Source organism: Eptatretus burgeri, chromosome 2, assembly GCF_056783735.1.
Source record: "Eptatretus burgeri isolate ZD-2024b chromosome 2, Ebu_testis_v1, whole genome shotgun sequence".
Lineage (NCBI taxonomy): Eukaryota > Metazoa > Chordata > Myxini > Myxiniformes > Myxinidae > Eptatretus > Eptatretus burgeri.
In genome coordinates, this window is record NC_140962.1 from 38,051,951 (window position 1) to 38,071,560 (window position 19,610).

General features: G+C 40.9%; 1 protein-coding gene across 6 annotated transcripts in view; it reads left to right on the forward strand.

The window, feature by feature from the left end:
• LOC147031835 (ATP-dependent RNA helicase DHX29-like) overlaps window positions 1–19,610 on the forward strand; it is a 186,339-nt gene that overhangs the window by 60,227 nt on the left and 106,502 nt on the right. For all 6 annotated transcript variants that reach the window (XR_015054646.1, XR_015054647.1, XR_015054648.1 and 3 more), the window contains 4 exons: window positions 12,407–12,499; window positions 13,066–13,192; window positions 13,617–13,964; window positions 19,284–19,440. Coding sequence is in view for 3 of the 6 variants with exons in the window: in XM_085868169.1 (XP_085724295.1) it covers window positions 12,407–12,499; window positions 13,066–13,192; window positions 13,617–13,964; window positions 19,284–19,440 (725 nt within the window). In the remaining 3 variants the exon portion in view is untranslated. The remainder of the gene's footprint in view (window positions 1–12,406; window positions 12,500–13,065; window positions 13,193–13,616; window positions 13,965–19,283; window positions 19,441–19,610) is intronic.

Below are 19,610 nucleotides of genomic sequence, written 5' to 3' on the forward strand. Positions count from 1 at the left end.
TCTTGAAAAAGCGATAAACTTTGGACATCTGTATCTCGGAAACCGTGCAATGGAAAATTTTTTCGCTTGATACATTTTACTAAGCTCCCTATGGGGAACACGTGTGATTTTTCGTGACGTCATAGGTGAAGCGATATTCCAGTGAAAATTCGTCAAGTAGAACGCCATATAGGAAAAATCTGAAAAATTCTGAGCATCATCTACGCCTAAAATTGCTGCGGAAAATGTTTTTTCTTGACGTCATCGATGACGTAATTCGGCCGCCATCTTGTTTTTTAGTGTTTTTTAAAAAAAATCTTCTTCTCCAGAAGGGCTGGACAGATTAAGCGAAACTTTACAGGTACATTCCCCTGATGTCCTCTTTCAAGTTTGTTAATTTGTTGTTGATACGTCACATGGTTTGGCGGCCATCTTGAAAAAACCCTAAAACCTTCAAACATCTTCTTCTCCAGAAGCGCTGGTCCCATGAAGGCGAGATTTCACAACTATATTCGGGACATGTATGCGATGCAAGTTTGTTAATTTCAAAGTGATAGGTCACATGGTTTGGCCGCCATGTTGGATTTAAGAAAAATATTAAATAATGTTTTCTCTGGTATTTCATAAGCCATCGAAGCGAAAATTTGCAATTGCCTTCCTCCCTCAAGTCTGCATACATGGTAAAAAAATTTTACCTCAGAAGTCACATGGTTTGGCGGCCATCTTGGATAGAAAAATAGACCTTATCCGATTTTCACGAAACTTCACACACTTGTTCGGGTCGACGATGGAAAGCAGAATTTAAATTTATGATATCATAGGTCACAAGGTTCGGCAGCCATCTTGGATTGAAAATGAATAAATTTTAAAAATCTTCTTCTCCAGAAGGGCAAGACAGATTAAGACGAAACTTCACAGATATATTCCCATGAGATCCTTTCTCAAGTTTGTTAATTTCTTCTTGATCGGTCACATGGTTTGGCGGCCATCTTGAAAAACCCTAAAACCTTCAAACATCTTCTTCTCCAGAAGCGCTGGTCCACTGAAGGGGAGATTTCAGAACTATATTCGGGAGAGTAAGGCGATATAAGTTTGTTAATTTCAATTGATAAGTCACATGGTTTGGCCGCCATCTTGATTTAAGAAAAATATTAAATAATGTTTTCTCTGGAACCGCTTAACCAAACGAATCGAAAATTTGTAATTATCATCGAGAGGGCATTATGCACGCATGATAAAAATTATGACGTCACACGTCACATGGTTTGGCGGCCATCTTGGATAGAAAACGCACCTTAACCGATTAACACGAAACTTCACAACCGTGTTCCAATACCCAGTTGGAAGCAGAATATAAATTTCTGATGTCATAGGTCACATGGTTCGTCAGCCATCTTGGATTGAAAAACAATATCTTCAAACGTCTTTTTCTCTGAAACGGCTGAACAGATCCAGGCGAAACTCGACCACTATGACCGCCTCTCTGACGAATAAAAAGTTCCAACCCCCTTTTGAGGTACGACGCAACGTTTGGCAGCCATATTGGATTGAAGGAAAAATATTAATTAATGTTTACTCTGGTACTACTGCATCAATAAATGTGAAGCATCACCTTTTATGGTGCAACAGTCATGCGGAATGAGGGTTTGAAATTTCAACGGGATCGGGCGCAGGGTTTGGCAGCCATGTTGGTTTTAAGAAAAATATTAAATAATGTTTTCTCTGGAACTGCTTAACCTTAGCGAAGCGAAAATTTGCACTTATCGTCTACAATTGTGTTTGCACATGTGGTGAAAAATTATGACATCAGAAGTCACATGGTTTGGCCGCCATCTTGGATTGAAGGATAAATATTAATTAATGTTTACTCTGGAACCGCTTCCTCTGTACATGCGAAACTTCACATTTATAATTCAGGTGACATGCGAAACAAAAGTTTAAAATTTCAACCTGATCGGTCACGCGGTTTGGGAGCCAGAATTATTTAATTATTTGAATCTAGAAGCCAGTAATAACGAAATTGAACGCTTTGTGCTGCCCGGTTCAGAACTCGTCTGTTCCGCGCCCTCTCGAAGCAGGCCTCTGTTTGTATCACTATTAAATAATGTTTTTCTCTGGCACCGCTTATCCTTTCAATGCGAAACTTTGCGACTGTCATCTGCAGAAAGTCCCATGTTGTATCAAAGGTCGACACGTCTGGGTACCCGGTCATCACTGCCAGCAGTTATAAAGTGGCAGTTCTAGTTATTATTATTATTTTTCTTTTTCCGCCGGCATTTTGCACCCTTTTTCGCTTTAAAAACCATTTTCTCTGGGATACTAAGTCCGATCGACACAAAATTTTCACCACAGTATGTATCTTTTGATAGCACAATCACGTTATAATTATGACGTCATTGGTCACGTGGTACGGTCGCCATCTTGAAAAAAGCGATAAACTTTGGACATCTGTATCTCGGAAACCGTGCAATGGAAAATTTTTCGCTTGATACATTTTACTAAGCTCCCTATGGGGAACACGTGTGATTTTTCGTGACGTCATAGGTGAAGCGATATTCCAGTGAAAATTCGTCAAGTAGAACGCCATATAGGAAAAATCTGAAAAATTCTGAGCATCATCTACGCCTAAAATTGCTGCGGAAAATGTTTTTCTTGATGTCATCGATGACGTAATTCGGCCGCCATCTTGTTTTTTAGTGTTTTTAAAAAAAAAATCTTCTTCTCCAGAAGGGCTGGACAGATTAAGGCGAAACTTTACAGGTACATTCCCCCTGATGTCCTCTTTCAAGTTTGTTAATTTGTTGTTGATACGTCACATGGTTTGGCGGCCATCTTGAAAAACCCTAAAACCTTCAAACATCTTCTTCTCCAGAAGCGCTGGTCCCATGAAGGCGAGATTTCACAACTATATTCGGGACATGTATGCGATGCAAGTTTGTTAATTTCAAAGTGATAGGTCACATGGTTTGGCCGCCATGTTGGATTTAAGAAAAATATTAAATAATGTTTTCTCTGGTATTTCATAAGCCATCGAAGCGAAAATTTGCAATTGCCTTCCTCCCTCAAGTCTGCATACATGGTAAAAAATTTTTACCTCAGAAGTCACATGGTTTGGCGGCCATCTTGGATAGAAAAATAGACCTTATCCGATTTTCACGAAACTTCACACACTTGTTCGGCCGACGATGGAAAGCAGAATTTAAATTTATGATATCATAGGTCACAAGGTTCGCAGCCATCTTGGATTGAAAATGAATAAATTTTAAAAATCTTCTTCTCCAGAAGGGCAAGACAGATTAAGACGAAACTTCACAGATATATTCCCCATGAGATCCTTTCTCAAGTTTGTTAATTTCTTCTGATCGGTCACATGGTTTGGCGGCCATCTTGAAAAACCCTAAAACCTTCAAACATCTTCTTCTCCAGAAGCGCTGGTCCACTGAAGGGGAGATTTCAGAACTATATTCGGGAGAGTAAGGCGATATAAGTTTGTTAATTTCGAATTGATAAGTCACATGGTTTGGCCGCCATCTTGGATTTAAGAAAATATTAAATAATGTTTTCTCTGGAACCGCTTAACCAAACGAATCGAAAATTTGTAATTATCATCGAGAGGGCATTATGCACGCATGATAAAAATTATGACGTCACACGTCACATGGTTTGGCGGCCATCTTGGATAGAAAAACGCACCTTAACCGATTAACACGAAACTTCACAACCGTGTTCCAATACCCAGTTGGAAGCAGAATATAAATTTCTGATGTCATAGGTCACATGGTTCGTCAGCCATCTTGGATTGAAAAACAATATCTTCAAACGTCTTTTCTCTGAAACGGCTGAACAGATCCAGGCGAAACTCGACCACTATGACCGCCTCTCCTTGACGAATAAAAAGTTCCAACCCCTTTTGAGGTACGACGCAACGTTTGGCAGCCATATTGGATTGAAGGAAAAAATATTAATTAATGTTTACTCTGGTACTACTGCATCAATAAATGTGAAGCATCACCTTTATGGTGCAACAGTCATGCGGAATGAGGTTTGAAATTTCAACGGGATCGGGCGCAGGGTTTGGCAGCCATGTTGGTTTTAAGAAAAATATTAAATAATGTTTTCTCTGGAACTGCTTAACCTAGCGAAGCGAAAATTTGCACTTATCGTCTACAATTGTGTTTGCACATGTGGTGAAAATTATGACATCAGAAGTCACATGGTTTGGCCGCCATCTTGGATTGAAGGATAAATATTAATTAATGTTTACTCTGGAACCGCTTCCTCTGTATATGCGAAACTTCACATTTATAATTCAGGTGACATGCGAAACAAAAGTTTAAAATTTCAACCTGATCGGTCACGCGGTTTGGGAGCCAGAATTATTTAATTATTTGAATCTAGAAGCCAGTAATAACGAAATTGAACGCTTTGTGCTGCCCGGTTCAGAACTCGTCTGTTCCGCGCCCTCTCGAAGCAGGCCTCTGTTTGTATCACTATTAAATAATGTTTTTCTCTGGCACCGCTTATCCTTTCAATGCGAAACTTTGCGACTGTCATCTGCAGAAAGTCCCATGTTGTATCAAAGGCCGACACGTCTGGGTACCCGGTCATCACTGCCAGCAGTTATAAAGTGGCAGTTCTAGTTATTATTATTATTTTTCCGCCGGCATTTTGCGGCCTGTTTTCACTTTAAAAATCATTTTCTCAGGAACGCAAAGTCCGATCGACACGAAATTTTCACCGTAGTATGTATCTTTTTTGATAGCACAATCACGTTATAATTATGACGTCATTGGTCACGTGGTGCGGGCGCCATCTTGAAAAAAACGATAAACTTTGGACCTCTGTATCTCTGAAATCTTCCAGGGTAAAAATTTTTTCGCTTCATACATTTTAACAAGCTCCCTCTCGGGAACACGTGTGATTTTTCGTGACGTCATCGGTGAAGAGGTATCCCGGTGAAAATTCGTCAAGTAGAACGCCACATGGGAAAAATTTGAAATTTCTTGAGCGTCATCTACACCAAAATTCATCGTAGAAAAAAAATTTTTTGACGTCATCGGTGACGTAATTCGGCCGCCATCTTGTTTTGAAAATTTTTTTTTAAAAAATCTTCTTCTCCAGAACGGCTGTGCAGATTGAGGCGAAACTTCACAGGTATATTCGCCCTGAGGTCCTTTTTCAAGTTTGTTAATTTCTTGTTGGTAGGTCACATGGTTTGGTGGCCATCTTGAAAAAACCCTAAAACCTTCAAACATCTTCTTCTCCAGAAGCGCTGGCCCAATGAAGGCGAGATTTCATATCTATATTCGTGACATGCATGCGATGCAAGTTTGTTAATTTCGAAGTGATAGGTCACATGGTTTGGCCGCCATGTTGGATTTAAGAAAAATATTAAATAATGTTTTCTCTGGTATTTCATAAGCCATCGAAGCGAAAATTTGCAAGTGCCTTCCTCGCTCAAGTCTGCATACATGGTAAAAAATTTTTTACCTCAGAAGTCACATGGTTTGGCGGCCATCTTGGATAGAAAAATAGACTTTATCCGATTTACACGAAAATCGACACACTTGTTCGGGTCGACGATGGAAAGCAGAATTTAAATTTATGATATCATAGGTCACAAGGTTCGGCAGCCATCTTGGATTGAAAATGAATAAATTTTAAAAATCTTCTTCTCCAGAAGGGCAAGACAGATGAAGACGAAACTTCACACATATATTCCCCATGAGGTCCTTTCTCAAGTTTGTTAATTTGTTCTTGATCGGTCACATGGTTTGGCGGCCATCTTGAAAAAACCCGAAAACCTTCAAACATCTTCTTCTCCAGAAGCATTGGCCCAATGAAGGGGAGATTTCAGAAATATATTCAGGACAGGAAGGCGATATAAGTTTGTTAATTTCGAATTGATAAGTCACATGGTTTGGCCGCCATCTTGGATTTAAGAAAAATATTAAATAATGTTTTCTCTGGAACCGCTTAACCAAACGAATCGAAAATTTGTAATTATAATCTCGCAGGCAGTATGCACACTTGGAAAAAATTATGATGTCACACGTCACATGGTTTGGCGGCCATCTTGGATTGAAAAACGCACCTTTACCGATTAACACGAAACTTCACGTACGTGTTCCAATACCCAGTTGGAAGCAGAATATAAATTTCTGATGTCATAGGTCACATGGTTCGTCAGCCATCTTGGATTGAAAAACAATATCTTCAAACGTCTTTTTCTCTGAAACGGCTGAACAGATCCATGCGAAACTCCACCACTATGACCGCCTCTCCATGACGAATAAAAAGTTCTCACCCCCTTTTGAGGTACGACGCAACGTTTGGCAGCCATAGTGGATTGAAGGAAAAATATTAATTAATGTTTACTCTGGAACTACTGCATCAATAAGTGTGAAACATCACCTTTATGATGGAACGCGCATGCGGAATGAGGGTTTGAAATTTCAATACGATCGGGCCCAGGGTTTGGCAGCCATGTTGGTTTTAAGAAAAATATTAAATAATGTTTTCTCTGGAACTGCTTAACCTGGAGAAGCGAAAATTTGCAGTTATCATCCACCATCGTGTTTGCACACGTGGTGCAAATTATGACATCACAAGTCACATGGTTTGGCCGCCATCTTGGATTGAAGGATAAATATTAATTCATGTTTACTCTGGAACCGCTGCCTCTATATATGCGAAACTTCAGATTTATAATTCAGGTGACATGCGAAATAAAAGTTTAAAATTTCAACCTGATCGGTCACGCGGTTTGGGAGCCAGAATTATTTAATTATTTGAATCTGGAAGCCAGTAATAACGAAATTGAATGCTTTGTGCTGCCCGGTTCGTAACTCGTCTGTTCCGCGCCCTCTCGAAGCAGGCCTGTGTTTGTATCACCATTAAATAATGTTTTCTCTGGCACCGCTTATCCTATCAATGCAAAACTTTGCGACTATGATTTAAGTCCTATGTTGTATCAGTTGTGTCAAAGGCGGACACTTCTGGGTACCCGGTCATCACTGCCAGCAGTTATAAAGTGGCAGTTCTAGTTATTATTATTACGCATTATTATTATTATTTTTCCGCCGGCATTTTGCACCCTTTTTCGCTTTAAAAATCATTTTCTCTGGAACACTAAGTCCGATCGACAGGAAATTTTCACCATAGTATGTATCTTTTTTGATAGCACAATCACGTTATAATTATGACGTCATTGGTCACGTGGTACGGGTGCCATCTTGAAAAAAACGATAAACTTTGGACCTCTGTATCTCAGAAACCCTGCAATGGAAAATTTTTTCGCTTGATACATTTTACTAAGCTCCCTATGGGGAACACGTGTGATTTTTCGTGACGTCACAGGTGAAGCGATATACCGGTGATAATTCGTCAAGTAGAACGCCGTATAGGAAAAATCTGAAAAATTCTGAGCATCATCTACGCCTAAAATCACTGACGAAAATGTTTTTCTTGACGTCATCGATGACGTAATTCGGCCGCCATCTTGTTTTTTAGTGTTTTTTAAAAAAAAATCTTCTTCTCCAGAAGGGCTGGACAGATTAAGGCGAAACTTCACAACTACATTCCCCCTGATGTCCTCTTTCAAGTTTGTTAATTTGTTGTTGATACGTCACATGGTTTGGCGGACATCTTGAAAAAACCCTAAAACCTTCAAACATCTTCTTCTCCAGAAGTGCTGGTCCCATGAAGGCGAGATTTCACAACTATATTCGTGACATCTATGCGATGCAAGTTTGTTAATTTCGAAGTGATAGGTCACATGGTTTGGCCGCCATGTTGGATTTAAGAAAAATATTAAATAATGTTTTCTCTGGTATTTCATAAGCCATCGAAGCGAAAATTTGCAATTGCCTTCCTCCCTCAAGTCTGCATACATGGTAAAAAATTTTTACCTCAGAAGTCACAGGGTTTGGCGGCCATCTTGGATAGAAAAATAGACCTTATCCGATTTTCAAGAAACTTCACACACTTGTTCGCGTCGAGGATGGAAAGCAGAATTTAAATTTATGATATCATAGGTCACAAGGTTCGGCAGCCATCTTGGATTGAAAATGAATAAATTTAAAAAATCTTCTTCTCCAGAAGTTGCAAGACAGATTAAGACGAAACTTCACACATATATTCCCCATGAGGTCCTTTCTCAAGTTTGTTAATTTGTTGTTGATACGTCACATGGTTTGGCGGCCATCTTGAAAAAACCCGAAAACCTTCAAACATCTTCTTCTCCAGAAGCGCTGGTCCCATGAAGGCGAGATTTCACAACTATATTCGGGACATGTATGCGATGCAAGTTTGTTAATTTCAAAGTGATAGGTCACATGGTTTGGCCGCCATGTTGGATTTAAGAAAAATATTAAATAATGTTTTCTCTGGTATTTCATAAGCCATCGAAGCGAAAATTTGCAATTGCCTTCCTCCCTCAAGTCTGCATACATGGCAAAAAATTTTTACCTCAGAAGTCACATGGTTTGGTGGCCATCTTGGATAGAAAAATAGACCTTATCCGATTTTCACGAAACTTCACAGACTTCTTCGGGTCGACGATGGAAAGCAGAATTTAAATTTATGATATCATAGGTCACAAGGTTCGGCAGCCATCTTGGATTGAAAATGAATAAATTTTAAAAATCTTCTTCTCCAGAAGGGCAAGATAGATTAAGACGAAACTTCACACATATATTCCCCATGAGGTCCTTTCTCAAGTTTGTTAATTTGTTCTTGATCGGTCACATGGTTTGGCGGCCATCTTGAAAAAACCTGAAAACCTTCAAACATCTTCTCCAGAAGTGCTGGCCCAATGAAGGGGAGATTTCAGAACTGTATTCGGGACAGGAAGGCGATATAAGTTTGTTAATTTCGAATTGATAAGTCACACAGTTTGGCCGCCATCTTGGATTTAAGAAAAATATTAAATAATGTTTTCTCTGGAACCGCTTAACCAATCGAATCGAAAATTTGTAATTATCATCGAGAGGGCAGTATGCACGCATGGTAAAAATTATGACATCACACGTCACATGGTTTGGCGGCCATCTTGGATAGAAAAACGCACCTTTACCGATTAACACGAAACTCCACAAATGTGTTCCACTACCCAGTTGAAGCAGAATATAAATTTCTGATATCATAGGTCACGTGGTTCGTCAGTCATCTTGGATTGAAAAACAATATCTTCAAACGTCTTTTTCTCTGAAACGGCTGAACAGATCCAGGCGAAACTCGACCACTATGACCGCCTCTCCATGACGAATAAAAAGTTCTCACCCCCTTTTGAGGTACGACGCAACGTTTGGCAGCCATATTGGATTGAAGGAAAAATATTAATTAATGTTTACTCTGGAACTACTGCATCAATAAATGTGAAACATCAAGTTTATGGTGGAACGCTCATGCGGAATGAGGGTTTGAAATTTCAACGGGATCGGGCCCAGGGTTTGGCAGCCATTTTGGTTTTAAGAAAAATATTAAATAATGTTTTCTCTGGAACTGCTTCACCTGGAGAAGCGAAGATTTGCAGTTTTCATCCACCATCGTGTTTGCACACGTGGTGCAAATTATGACATCACAAGTCACATGGTTTGGCCGCCATCTTGGATTGAAGGATAAATATTAATTAATGTTTACTCTGGAACCGCTGCCTCTGTATATGCGAAACTTCACATTTATAATTCAGGTGACATGCGAAACAAAAGTTTAAAATTTCAACCTGATCGGTCACACGGTTTGGGAGCCAGAATTATTTAATTATTTGAATCTAGAAGCCAGTAATAACGAAATTGAACGCTTTGTTCTGCCCGGTTCGTAACTCGTCTGTTCCGCGCCCTCTCGAAGCAGGCCTGTGTTTGTATCACCATTAAATAATGTTTTCTCTGGCACCGCTTATCCTTTCAATGCGAAAATTGCGACTATGATTTAAGTCCCATGTTGTATCAAAGGCGGACGGACTGGGTACCCGGTCATCACTGCCAGCAGTTATAAAGTGGCAGTTCTAGTTATTATTATTATTAATTGAAATAAATTCAATTCAGATCAAATGGGAGACCAAATAGGTACAGTCCTGCAATGGGGTAATCAGAAGGAACCCAAACAAGCAAAAAACAAAGATTAAGTAATCAGGAGGATCTTGGATAGGATTCACATTTCAGCTGCTACTCCTCTACCCTCAAACCCACCCAGGCACAGCCAAGTGAGCCTTATTTAAAAAATAAAAAAGAACCCATATCAAAAAATAAAATAAATCTGACTGCCAGACCATGTGACCTATCAATTATTCCTGAACAAACTTGTACACCCATGGCTTGGGGAACATTTGTGTGAAGTGTCCCCTTGATCTGTCCAGCTGTTCTGGAAAAGAGGGTTTTTGTAGGTTTTAGGGTAAATCCAATATGGCTGCCAAAACATGTGACCTATATCAGTATGTAATGGATACAGTATGTAACATCATGTGTGTGAACATTTTTTTTAACCTCATGGACATTTTGAAAAAGCAGATCTTGTTGATGTCACAAACAGAAGTTCGTAAATGATTCATTGGAACCACAACTCAAAGTGACATTGACGAGCAACAATCGAATGAATTATCAATTGGATTTGATTTTCTAAAGATGTGTTGCTGCTCTTTATCTCGACTCGTCCGTCTGTGCATTCAAATGCAGAGAAAATCCTTACATTGCAAGTCTGAGCTACATTTTGTGTAGGAGGCATCGACTTTGACTTATTTTCTCTGAATTGCTGAATCGGTTGCAGAAGTCTAGCTCCTCAAACTTAAATATACTCGCCAGATTCGCTTGCATGTGTTAGAGGTGAGGAGGCGGCTCACAAAGATGTCTCGCAATCTAAGCTGTCTTTATCGCTTTATTCTGACTTTTCCGATCGTATTGTTTTCTGTGGTGAGGCCGAGCAAGAGCAAACTCGTTATCAGCAGGACAGTGCAGTGTTTCAATTACTTTCAGGCACAATCATTTCAGGAAGAACAGGTGAAGCATAATCAAGTGAGATGTTATTCATGATGGTTTCTGGAATTGCTTTGCTGTTTAATTTTGATGATGATAGTTGTTCACTTATCCCTTGTACAATTTCCTGCATGTATTGTGTTTTCAGTCTGAATTGCACGTGTACAATTATTGTACACAAGTGTTTCATTCACGATGCATATTGTTTTGTGTATGATCCATAAATATTGAATGTGGAATGATAGTTTGGATTCTTATTATTATTGTATGATCAGTCACAAGAACATGCAACTGTTTCATATGCGTAGCTGTGTTTAACATAGGAAATGCATACACACATATATCGGTGTATTATTGTCAGTAATAAATAGAATTGGATATTTACTCCCACCCCTTAACCTCCGAGTTTTTGAGAGACTGATGCCACTGACAGCAAATGGTATCTTGCAGAAATGACCCGATTGAAGCTAAGCTCATGGAAAATAGTAAAATCTGATATTTCTTCTTTCACATGCAGCACAAGGCTGTGGGGTAGCATAATTGATTGAGGGTGCGACTATGCCACTGATGCATTGCCCTCTGCTGGTTAGGAATTTGTAATTTGCTCATGGTGCCGGAAATAGCTTGTCTACGCTTCACGAAGGACACCATGGGATCCTTAACATCCACCAACTAATGCCGGCAGACAGGACGCCCGTTTTACGTCCATCCGAGGCACAACACACACATTGATGAATCACCCTGCTTGTGAAACACCGCGATGACAGTTGATAGCTGGGTCAGGATTCAAACCCAGGCGAGACGGCTTTGAGGTGAGTGTACATAGATATGGGCCATCCTGTCAGCTCATCTGCCTGATGACACCACTACATTAAAAAATATATATATATATATATTGTTTCATCAATACAGGAAATAGGATTAAGTCTCGCAGAACTTCGACTTCGAAATAAATCAGGACCAAGCACGGACCTGGCATGTCCCTGCCAATAGAGTGTAAAATGCTCCTTTTCTGAAACCCTACAAATAATCTTTACCCACTCATGCAAAAGAAACCCAGTATGTAATTCTGTGCATTTCAAAGCATCCATCAAGGAAGCATTTCTCAACTCTACATAACTTCTTTGAAGCACCTCTGCCATGTCTCCATGATGATCAGAACCAAGATGATCCAAACTTCACTCCATGTCTTCACTCGCTTAGCAAAAGTTCATGGCAGACATCACCACGTTAATTCAAATGACTCTGAAACATTTATCCAATGGGAGTTTTGTGACTTTAATAAGATGCTGGAATAGGTTTATGATTAGGTTCATGATCCATATTTAAATTTAGTGATTCAAGTTTTGATGTTTGTTTGGAGTTGTTTCTTTTCTTAATATATTTTGTTTTCATATGACAAGTTAGAATGTTTTGTTGGTGCTTTATTGGTTTTCATTCACATGTGTGCATGCAAGGTTCGTGTTGTGGATAATGGCAGCACGGGGTCCACTGAGCAGAAACCAAGGCGAGAGAAGAAAGTCCGATACTCGCTTGACGGAATGGACCCTGTAAGATTGCATATCTGCTCGGTTTATTTCCTTTGCTTTTATATAGTAATTGATCTCTTGGATGTTTCTTTGAAATTGTTTTTTCTGAACTGTTGATGTGCTTTCTCATTTTATATCTGGGTCTGTGTATCTGTTTATGTCCTTTCTTGTCTCTCCTTTGTCTCTCCATGTGCCTCTTGTCAGCTTGTTCATCTCCGCTCAATTGTGGTTGCTGACTTCTCATCCTCTTTTGTTCACCTCTTCCATGCACCTTAACCTCTGTATATTTAAAGTAAAAAGCTTGTTATTCAGTTATTCACTTTTTCATATAGTTTTTGCTCCTTTTACATGCATTGTATTGATGAATGATCAGTTAATAAGACAATGGGGACAGATGCATAACAATCTTTATGTGATATAACATTGTCGATAAACATAGTATTTTTAGCATTTTCTGAATTAACTCTTCCATGCATTTAATGTCGCTATCGAAACAAACTATATTTGACATTGTGACAAACTTTATTGATTTGGGAAAGGGACACATACCAGTTATGCACCAGACTCGGCATGCTTTCTTGTACAAGGATGACCGATACCTTATGCTCGCGGCAAAACTGCTGGATGAACGTGAGAGAGGGGCTGAGGCTGTTGCGCGAGAAGATTTGGCAACCAAACAGGATGCTCGACATTGCATTCGCTCTTTACTCGCAGGTAAGATGATTCGTTGATGCTTAAATAATGGGCAGGACTTAAAGGCTCTGACATAGGTCTTGCACTTGAAATGCCAGCTGCACCTCACTTCCCATGGTGGTTAACGTATTCTTATTGGCTTTCAATTCATCAATTCAGACTGACACAATACATCATCAAGCCTAGTATTCTATAATTTCATGCTTTGTGCATGTTTTATATCTTGTTTTTTATTATTATTATTATTATTATTATTTTAACTTTAAATGATCTAGTTATACTGTAGATTTATTAATACAAGCTGTAGTCAGTAATGGCAAAGACCAAACTATGCCCAATGCTCAATAATATATATGCTTCACCATTGTTTGGTATACCATGATAGCCAGCAGTATTTTAAATGATTGCAGTGAGTGAATACATTGATGGCTTTTGATGTGTGCAGAGCTCCATATTGTTGAGAAGGACTCTTGTTTCAACAAGGATGTTCAGCTCCCTGGGTTGTATGAACCTTTTGAGTGGGAAAAAGAAGATGTTGTTACTGCATCAATGGATTCTGATGATGCGGCCATTGGAAAAGTATCCCAGAAGCAGCACAAGAAGAAAAACTTGCACCAAAAAGATGAGGCCATTGAAACTGCTATTGAGACCGTTGAAACTGCTGTTGAGAATGAAGAATGTATTTCGATAAATAGCTTTCCCATAGAGAAAGCCGATACGATGACTACTGATCTTGCAGAAGGTGAAGATAGAAAAACAGTCTCCAAAGAGCTACCTGGGACAGTAAATAAAGGTGAGTGTGCATCTCTTCATATGTTCACGTGGGCTAAAGCGTCATAACTTGATTCATTCACAATTATGACGTTTTCTGTGTCTGAGCACATTGATCATAATGTTTGGATCCCAGGTTCAAATCGCATGTACTTTGTTGTCTTAAAAAAAAAAAAATTAATGCAATGTCGAGGCTCGTATGAAAGCTAACACACAGATCATACAACAAGGGGAGCGGGAGAGGGAAGCACAAAACAGTGGGGAATAGAGACATTGTAAGATCTGTGGAAGGGAGAGGGATGGGGAGGATTACATATGGTAAACAAGATTGACACTACAGGGACTTTCAGGAAGGAAAGCAGGGCATTTAAAGGAGGTGGGTTTGGGGTGGATTAAGGGGGTAGAAAAGATCATGTTTTTGGATGGGGGAAGATAAGAGATGGTGGTGAACAGCTGTTTTGAAGACCTGGAGGGAAGAGTGGGATTGAAGAGTGTGTGGGAGTTTGTGCCAAAGGTGGGGGGAAAGAGAAATTAATGAGTGAAGTTGAGCAGTGATGCGTGATGTTGGTGGTTTTACCAGACGGGGGTTGCTGGCGGACCTTGAGCGCGCTGTGGAAATATGGGGGTGACAGATGTCAGACAGCAGGGGGAAAGGGGGCAAGGCCAGAGAGGAGGTGGTGGAAGACAGCAAGAACACCGACCAGCCTGCAGTGAGAGAGTGAGAGACCCAAAGACTCAGCCTCATCGTGGGAGATGCCAATGATCCTAAATGCCTTGGCTTCCACAGCGTGAGGCCGAGAAAGGTGAGAGGCGGGAGCACCAGCCCAGAGGGAAGAGCAGTACTCCATCAGGCTGTGGATGAAAGGTTTGTACGTGGTCAGGAACTCAGTTGTGCCAAGGAAGGGCATTGCATGACGGTGGATGGCCAGTTGGCTAGTGGCTTTGATTGCCAGCTTGGATATGTGGCTTTCCCAGGAAAGATCTTGGCAAACAGTGAGACCTTGAAGCTTGAATGAAAGGACTTCTTCAAGAGGATTATTGAGAAAGTAGACGTGGGGGGGGGGGGGGGTTCCAGGCGGCCCTTTCAGAGACAGAGTGAGAATGTGAGATCTGTCAGGATTGAAAGACATGTTCCAAGTGTTGAAGTAGCTTTTGATTTTATCCAGATCTGCAGAGAGTGATAAGGCTGCTGCTTGCCGAAGATGAGAGATGGTACAGCATTAGTGGAGTAATCAGCAAAGAGATAAAGAGGGTTTTTCCAGAGAGTCGGAGAGATCATTGATGACAACCAGAAAAAGAACAGGACCCAGAACGCTGCCTTGAGGAACTTCAGCTTGGACAGGAAGAAGGGATGAGAGAATACCATTTAAGTGCCACACATTGGCAGCGACGGAAGAGGACATCTGCGAGCCATGAGTGCAGATTGCCTTGGATACCATAAGAAGAGAGTTTGGTGAACAGGATGTGGTGCCAAACCGTATCAAAAGCTTGTGATATGTTGAATGAGATGGCTCTGATCTCATGTCTGGCATTGAGGACCTCATCCATTGTTGGTAAAGCAGGAGCAGTAAGTCTAGGGAAGAGTGACCTGGTGTGAATCCAACTTAATGATCAGAAATCAAACCATTGGAGAAGAGGAAGGATTTAATGTCTGAGGAAATGATGGAATCCATAACCTTGCTGATGATTGGGAGAAGGCTGATTGGTCTGCAGTTGCAGGGATCTGTTTTTGCACCTTTTTATGTAGAGCAGGAATTTTTGTTGATTTCCAAGCAGATGGCAGATGACCTTGATCAAATGAGAGGGTGAATAGAACAGAGAGAGGGTAAGCAAGAGCAGCAGGATGGGTTTTTAGGACATGTGGGCTGATGCCGTCTGGACCGGTTGCAGAATCAGAATCGAGTTTTTGGAGCAAGCTCTCCACCTTGTCAGGAGATAAGGACACAGAGTCCAGGGACAGTTGGGTGCGACTGGGTAAGGTGGGTAGAAAAAGCGATGGGTTTTGGACACAAGATTTAACTGCAATGAGTTTAGGCATTCTGCCTTTTCGTGTGCAGTGTCACCTGTGCAGCCATTTGAGGTAAGGGAGAGGATGGAGGGGGAACATTCACAAGAAACAGATTTAACTAGACACCACCAGGATTTGAGGGAGAGCGGTTTTTGAGAGTTCAGACTTGAGATTCGAAAGCTGTTGTTTCCTGTCTCTCCTCAGGGCAGACACACAGTTGTTCTGAGCTTTTAGGAAGGATCTGAGATTGCCTTCAGTTGGAATTGCCTTCCTTGAGGTGAAGGCAAGTTATTTCAGGACACCTGCCTCGCCACAAGCTTCACTGTACCATAGGCTGGAGGAAGGGTATGACAACTGAAGAGGAGATGGGATAAATCTCTGCATAAGAGAGAGCAAATTTCTTTGAAAGAATTCCCAGGCTGAGTTGATGTCGGAGAAAGTCAAGATGGGACACCAGTCTAGAAGTTTGATTGCTGCTTGAAATCCCTGCCAGTCGGCTTGAGTGAAATGCCAGTCTCGACGGCGCTGAGGTGGTTCTCCAATAACAGCTATAGAGATGTCTACTTTGATAAGCATGTGGTCAGATAAACGGATTGGAGCGGAGAAAGAAGAGCAGATATTTTCAGGAATATTGGTCAAAATCTGATCCAGAAGAGATGGAGTACCATTGGCTGAGATCCGGGTCGGGAAGTTGACAGATTGTGTCAGTCCCAATGAGTCATAGAAGTCTTTTGCTGAAGTGCCATGGCAGGTGAGAGAGGTACCCCCACCCAGCCAACTGGCATGATGACAATTGAAGTCACCACATATGAGGAAGAGAGAGTTGGAATGAGAGCATAGAAGTTGGTCCATGTTTTCGGCGAGCGAGGTGTAAATGTTGTCATCACTGTTTGGTGGACGGTACAACACACATATAACCATGAGGGGGGAGTGGAGGGGAAGCCGTAGCCAGAGGTATTCCTGGGGGTGTGGGGGAGTGAGGGCAGTGCATGGTGAGTGAGGAAATAGAGTCTTTGATGAAGAGAGCAACTCCTCCACCAGGACGAGGCTCAGGTCCGTCATACCAGAGGAGACAGTAGCCAGGGAGCGATACTAGGGTAGTCAGAGACGTCTTGAAGGAGGAAAGTTTCTGTTAAGCGGATTATGTCTCGTTTTTTTAGTGGCAACCTGTATGGAAAGATCTGTCAGGTTTGAGTGAAGGCCCTGGATGTTTGAGGTCCACACTGTTAAGGAAGAGGGAGGGTAGGATGAGGGAAGAGTGGGGGAGGTTATGAGGGTTGTTGGCAGAGTGTGGGGGAATACAGAAGAGCTAGGGGAGAGGGCTGGATGAGGAGGAGAAAAGGCTCGGAGGTGATGGGATGATGAGGCACAGTGGGGAGGTTGAAGATTGGAGGAGGTGGAGGAATGAGATGGAAGAGAGAGGGCAGGGGAAGTAGGCAGCTTTGTGGATGTGAGGGGGGATAACTTTGAGAAGGGGGAGATTGAAGGGAGAAGGGTGAGAGGGAAGAGTTGAGAGAGAAGGGTGAGTGAGGAGTTTTTGAGAAAGGTAAGCAGGAGGCTTTGAGAGGGAGGAGAGACGATGGGAGCAGGCACGGCAAAGGGGCAGGAGGGCAATGGGAGAGGTGGGGAGGGGGGAGGGATGATACTTGGTCGAAGTATGGTGAAGAAGGGAACGGGCAGGGTGAGGTATAAGATTTGCGGTGTTGAGAAGAGGGAGAGGTGTGATTAGAGGAAAGAAAGAGCATGTTTGAGATGTTGAGGAGTGCACTGATTTAGAGAGTGAGATATCTGTTCTGTTAGAATGGAGCCTACAGATGTTAGAACACCACACACTTTGGAACACCAGAGGAGGAGCTGAAACTAAAGCAGAAGACAGTGAAGACGTGCTGAGAGTGGAGGTAGGATGAGGGGCAATATGGAAGGGCAAAGAGGGTATAACAGGTGAGGAGGTAGATTTAAGGAGGTGGGGTGAATTTAGCACTGAAGTTGGAAAAAAGGGACGATTTATGGAACAGGAACATTCATTGCAAAGTGGGATTGAAATTTTTTTTTAAAGTGTGAGATGCGATTAAAGACATTACATGAGTGATACAATAAAGGAGAATTAAGAGAATGGAGAAAAGAAACATTGTAACAGTTGGACTGTTTAGACATGGGATGAAGGAAAGGTCAAATTGAAAAGTCTTTTGAAGAAGAAGAAGAAGAAGAAGAAGAAGAATGAATTGTGATACAATAAAGAGAACCAGTGTTCTGGATGTTGAAACATTTTAACAGACAGTTATTTTATTTATTTTCTTTTTTCTTAATGGATAGGTAAAGGAAAGGTTGAAGAAAAAATCGTGAAGGTGTATGGTGAATGGGGGTCAGCAGAAGTAGAAGGAAGATGGTAGATCAGCAAAATAGGAAGGAGGAAGAAGAGTTACGTGGGGTATCAGGTGAGAATGGAAAAAGTTTAAAAACAAAACAAAACATTTAAGACATGAAACGGAGGGTATAGTTGGGAAGGATAGAAAGAGGGTGGAGGGAAAAGTGGAGAAAATTAAAAACTGATGGTAATAAGAAGAAAATACAAACAAACACGATCGTGCACATAGACGGGAACACGGGAAGGCTTCATGGAAACCTGATACAACAAGACTGACAAAAACTCACCAAAAAGCACAAGTTTTGAAACAAAACTGAACTAGGAACACAGTAAACATGGAGGCGACAAAATAAACAGTCAAAACGCGACAGGCAACAATCGGAAACTTAACTTTGAGAAAGTCGGCAGGGACCCCTCGAGAGAACCGACCATCGTTCAAAAACCAGAACCGGAAGCATTATCTACTAATATCCTTGGAATTCATGTAAAAAGTACAGCAATGTCTCTTGAAGTCATTTTCCTGCATGTGATGTATTTGCCAGCTCTTTTCGAGGCATTAGAAACATTTAAAAAAAGCATGAACTATACAATTATTTTGCAGCTTATAAATCACTGTTTCCTATGCTTGTGCATAACACATCAAAGGCAAAGAGCATGAGCATATTCTGAGTTTTGACATCCTGCATGTACATCGATTCATTCAACTGCTTGGAAATTGTGAAATGTTTAAATATCACCTGGTTATTCATTGAGTTTCATTAAATTTACATTTGTTCTTTTTCCTATGACTTGTGTTTTCGATTCTTAAAAAAAAAATTATTTATATATTTTTCACCAATAATTATTATTCCACCTCTGTCTTTCCCCTTTCTTTATCCCTTTCTTTCACCTTCCCCTACTTGATACTTTCTTGCATCTTTTTGCAAATGCTGCCTTCATTTTCCTTTCCTCTATCCCCTTCCTTCCAGGTGGTGTTCAGGATGTACGTATATTTGAGTACAGCAAAAAGAATTGGACAGCAAAATCTCCCAAGCAGTTTCTCATCGACTGGTGCCGCAAGTACCTTCCCCGTTCACCTGCCCCATCATTCCACAAAGTACCTTCTGGCCAATACTGGCGAGCGAGGTACATCATTTTGATGAGGCTGTTGTGTCATGCATAGATATTATGTACATGTGTAAATGAATATGCATAAGAAAATTTGCTGGAATGGAATTCTGTTTGAGCAAATCTGTAATAATAATAATAATAATAATAATAATAATAAGTCTGGAGACTGCGATGGTTCACGAGCA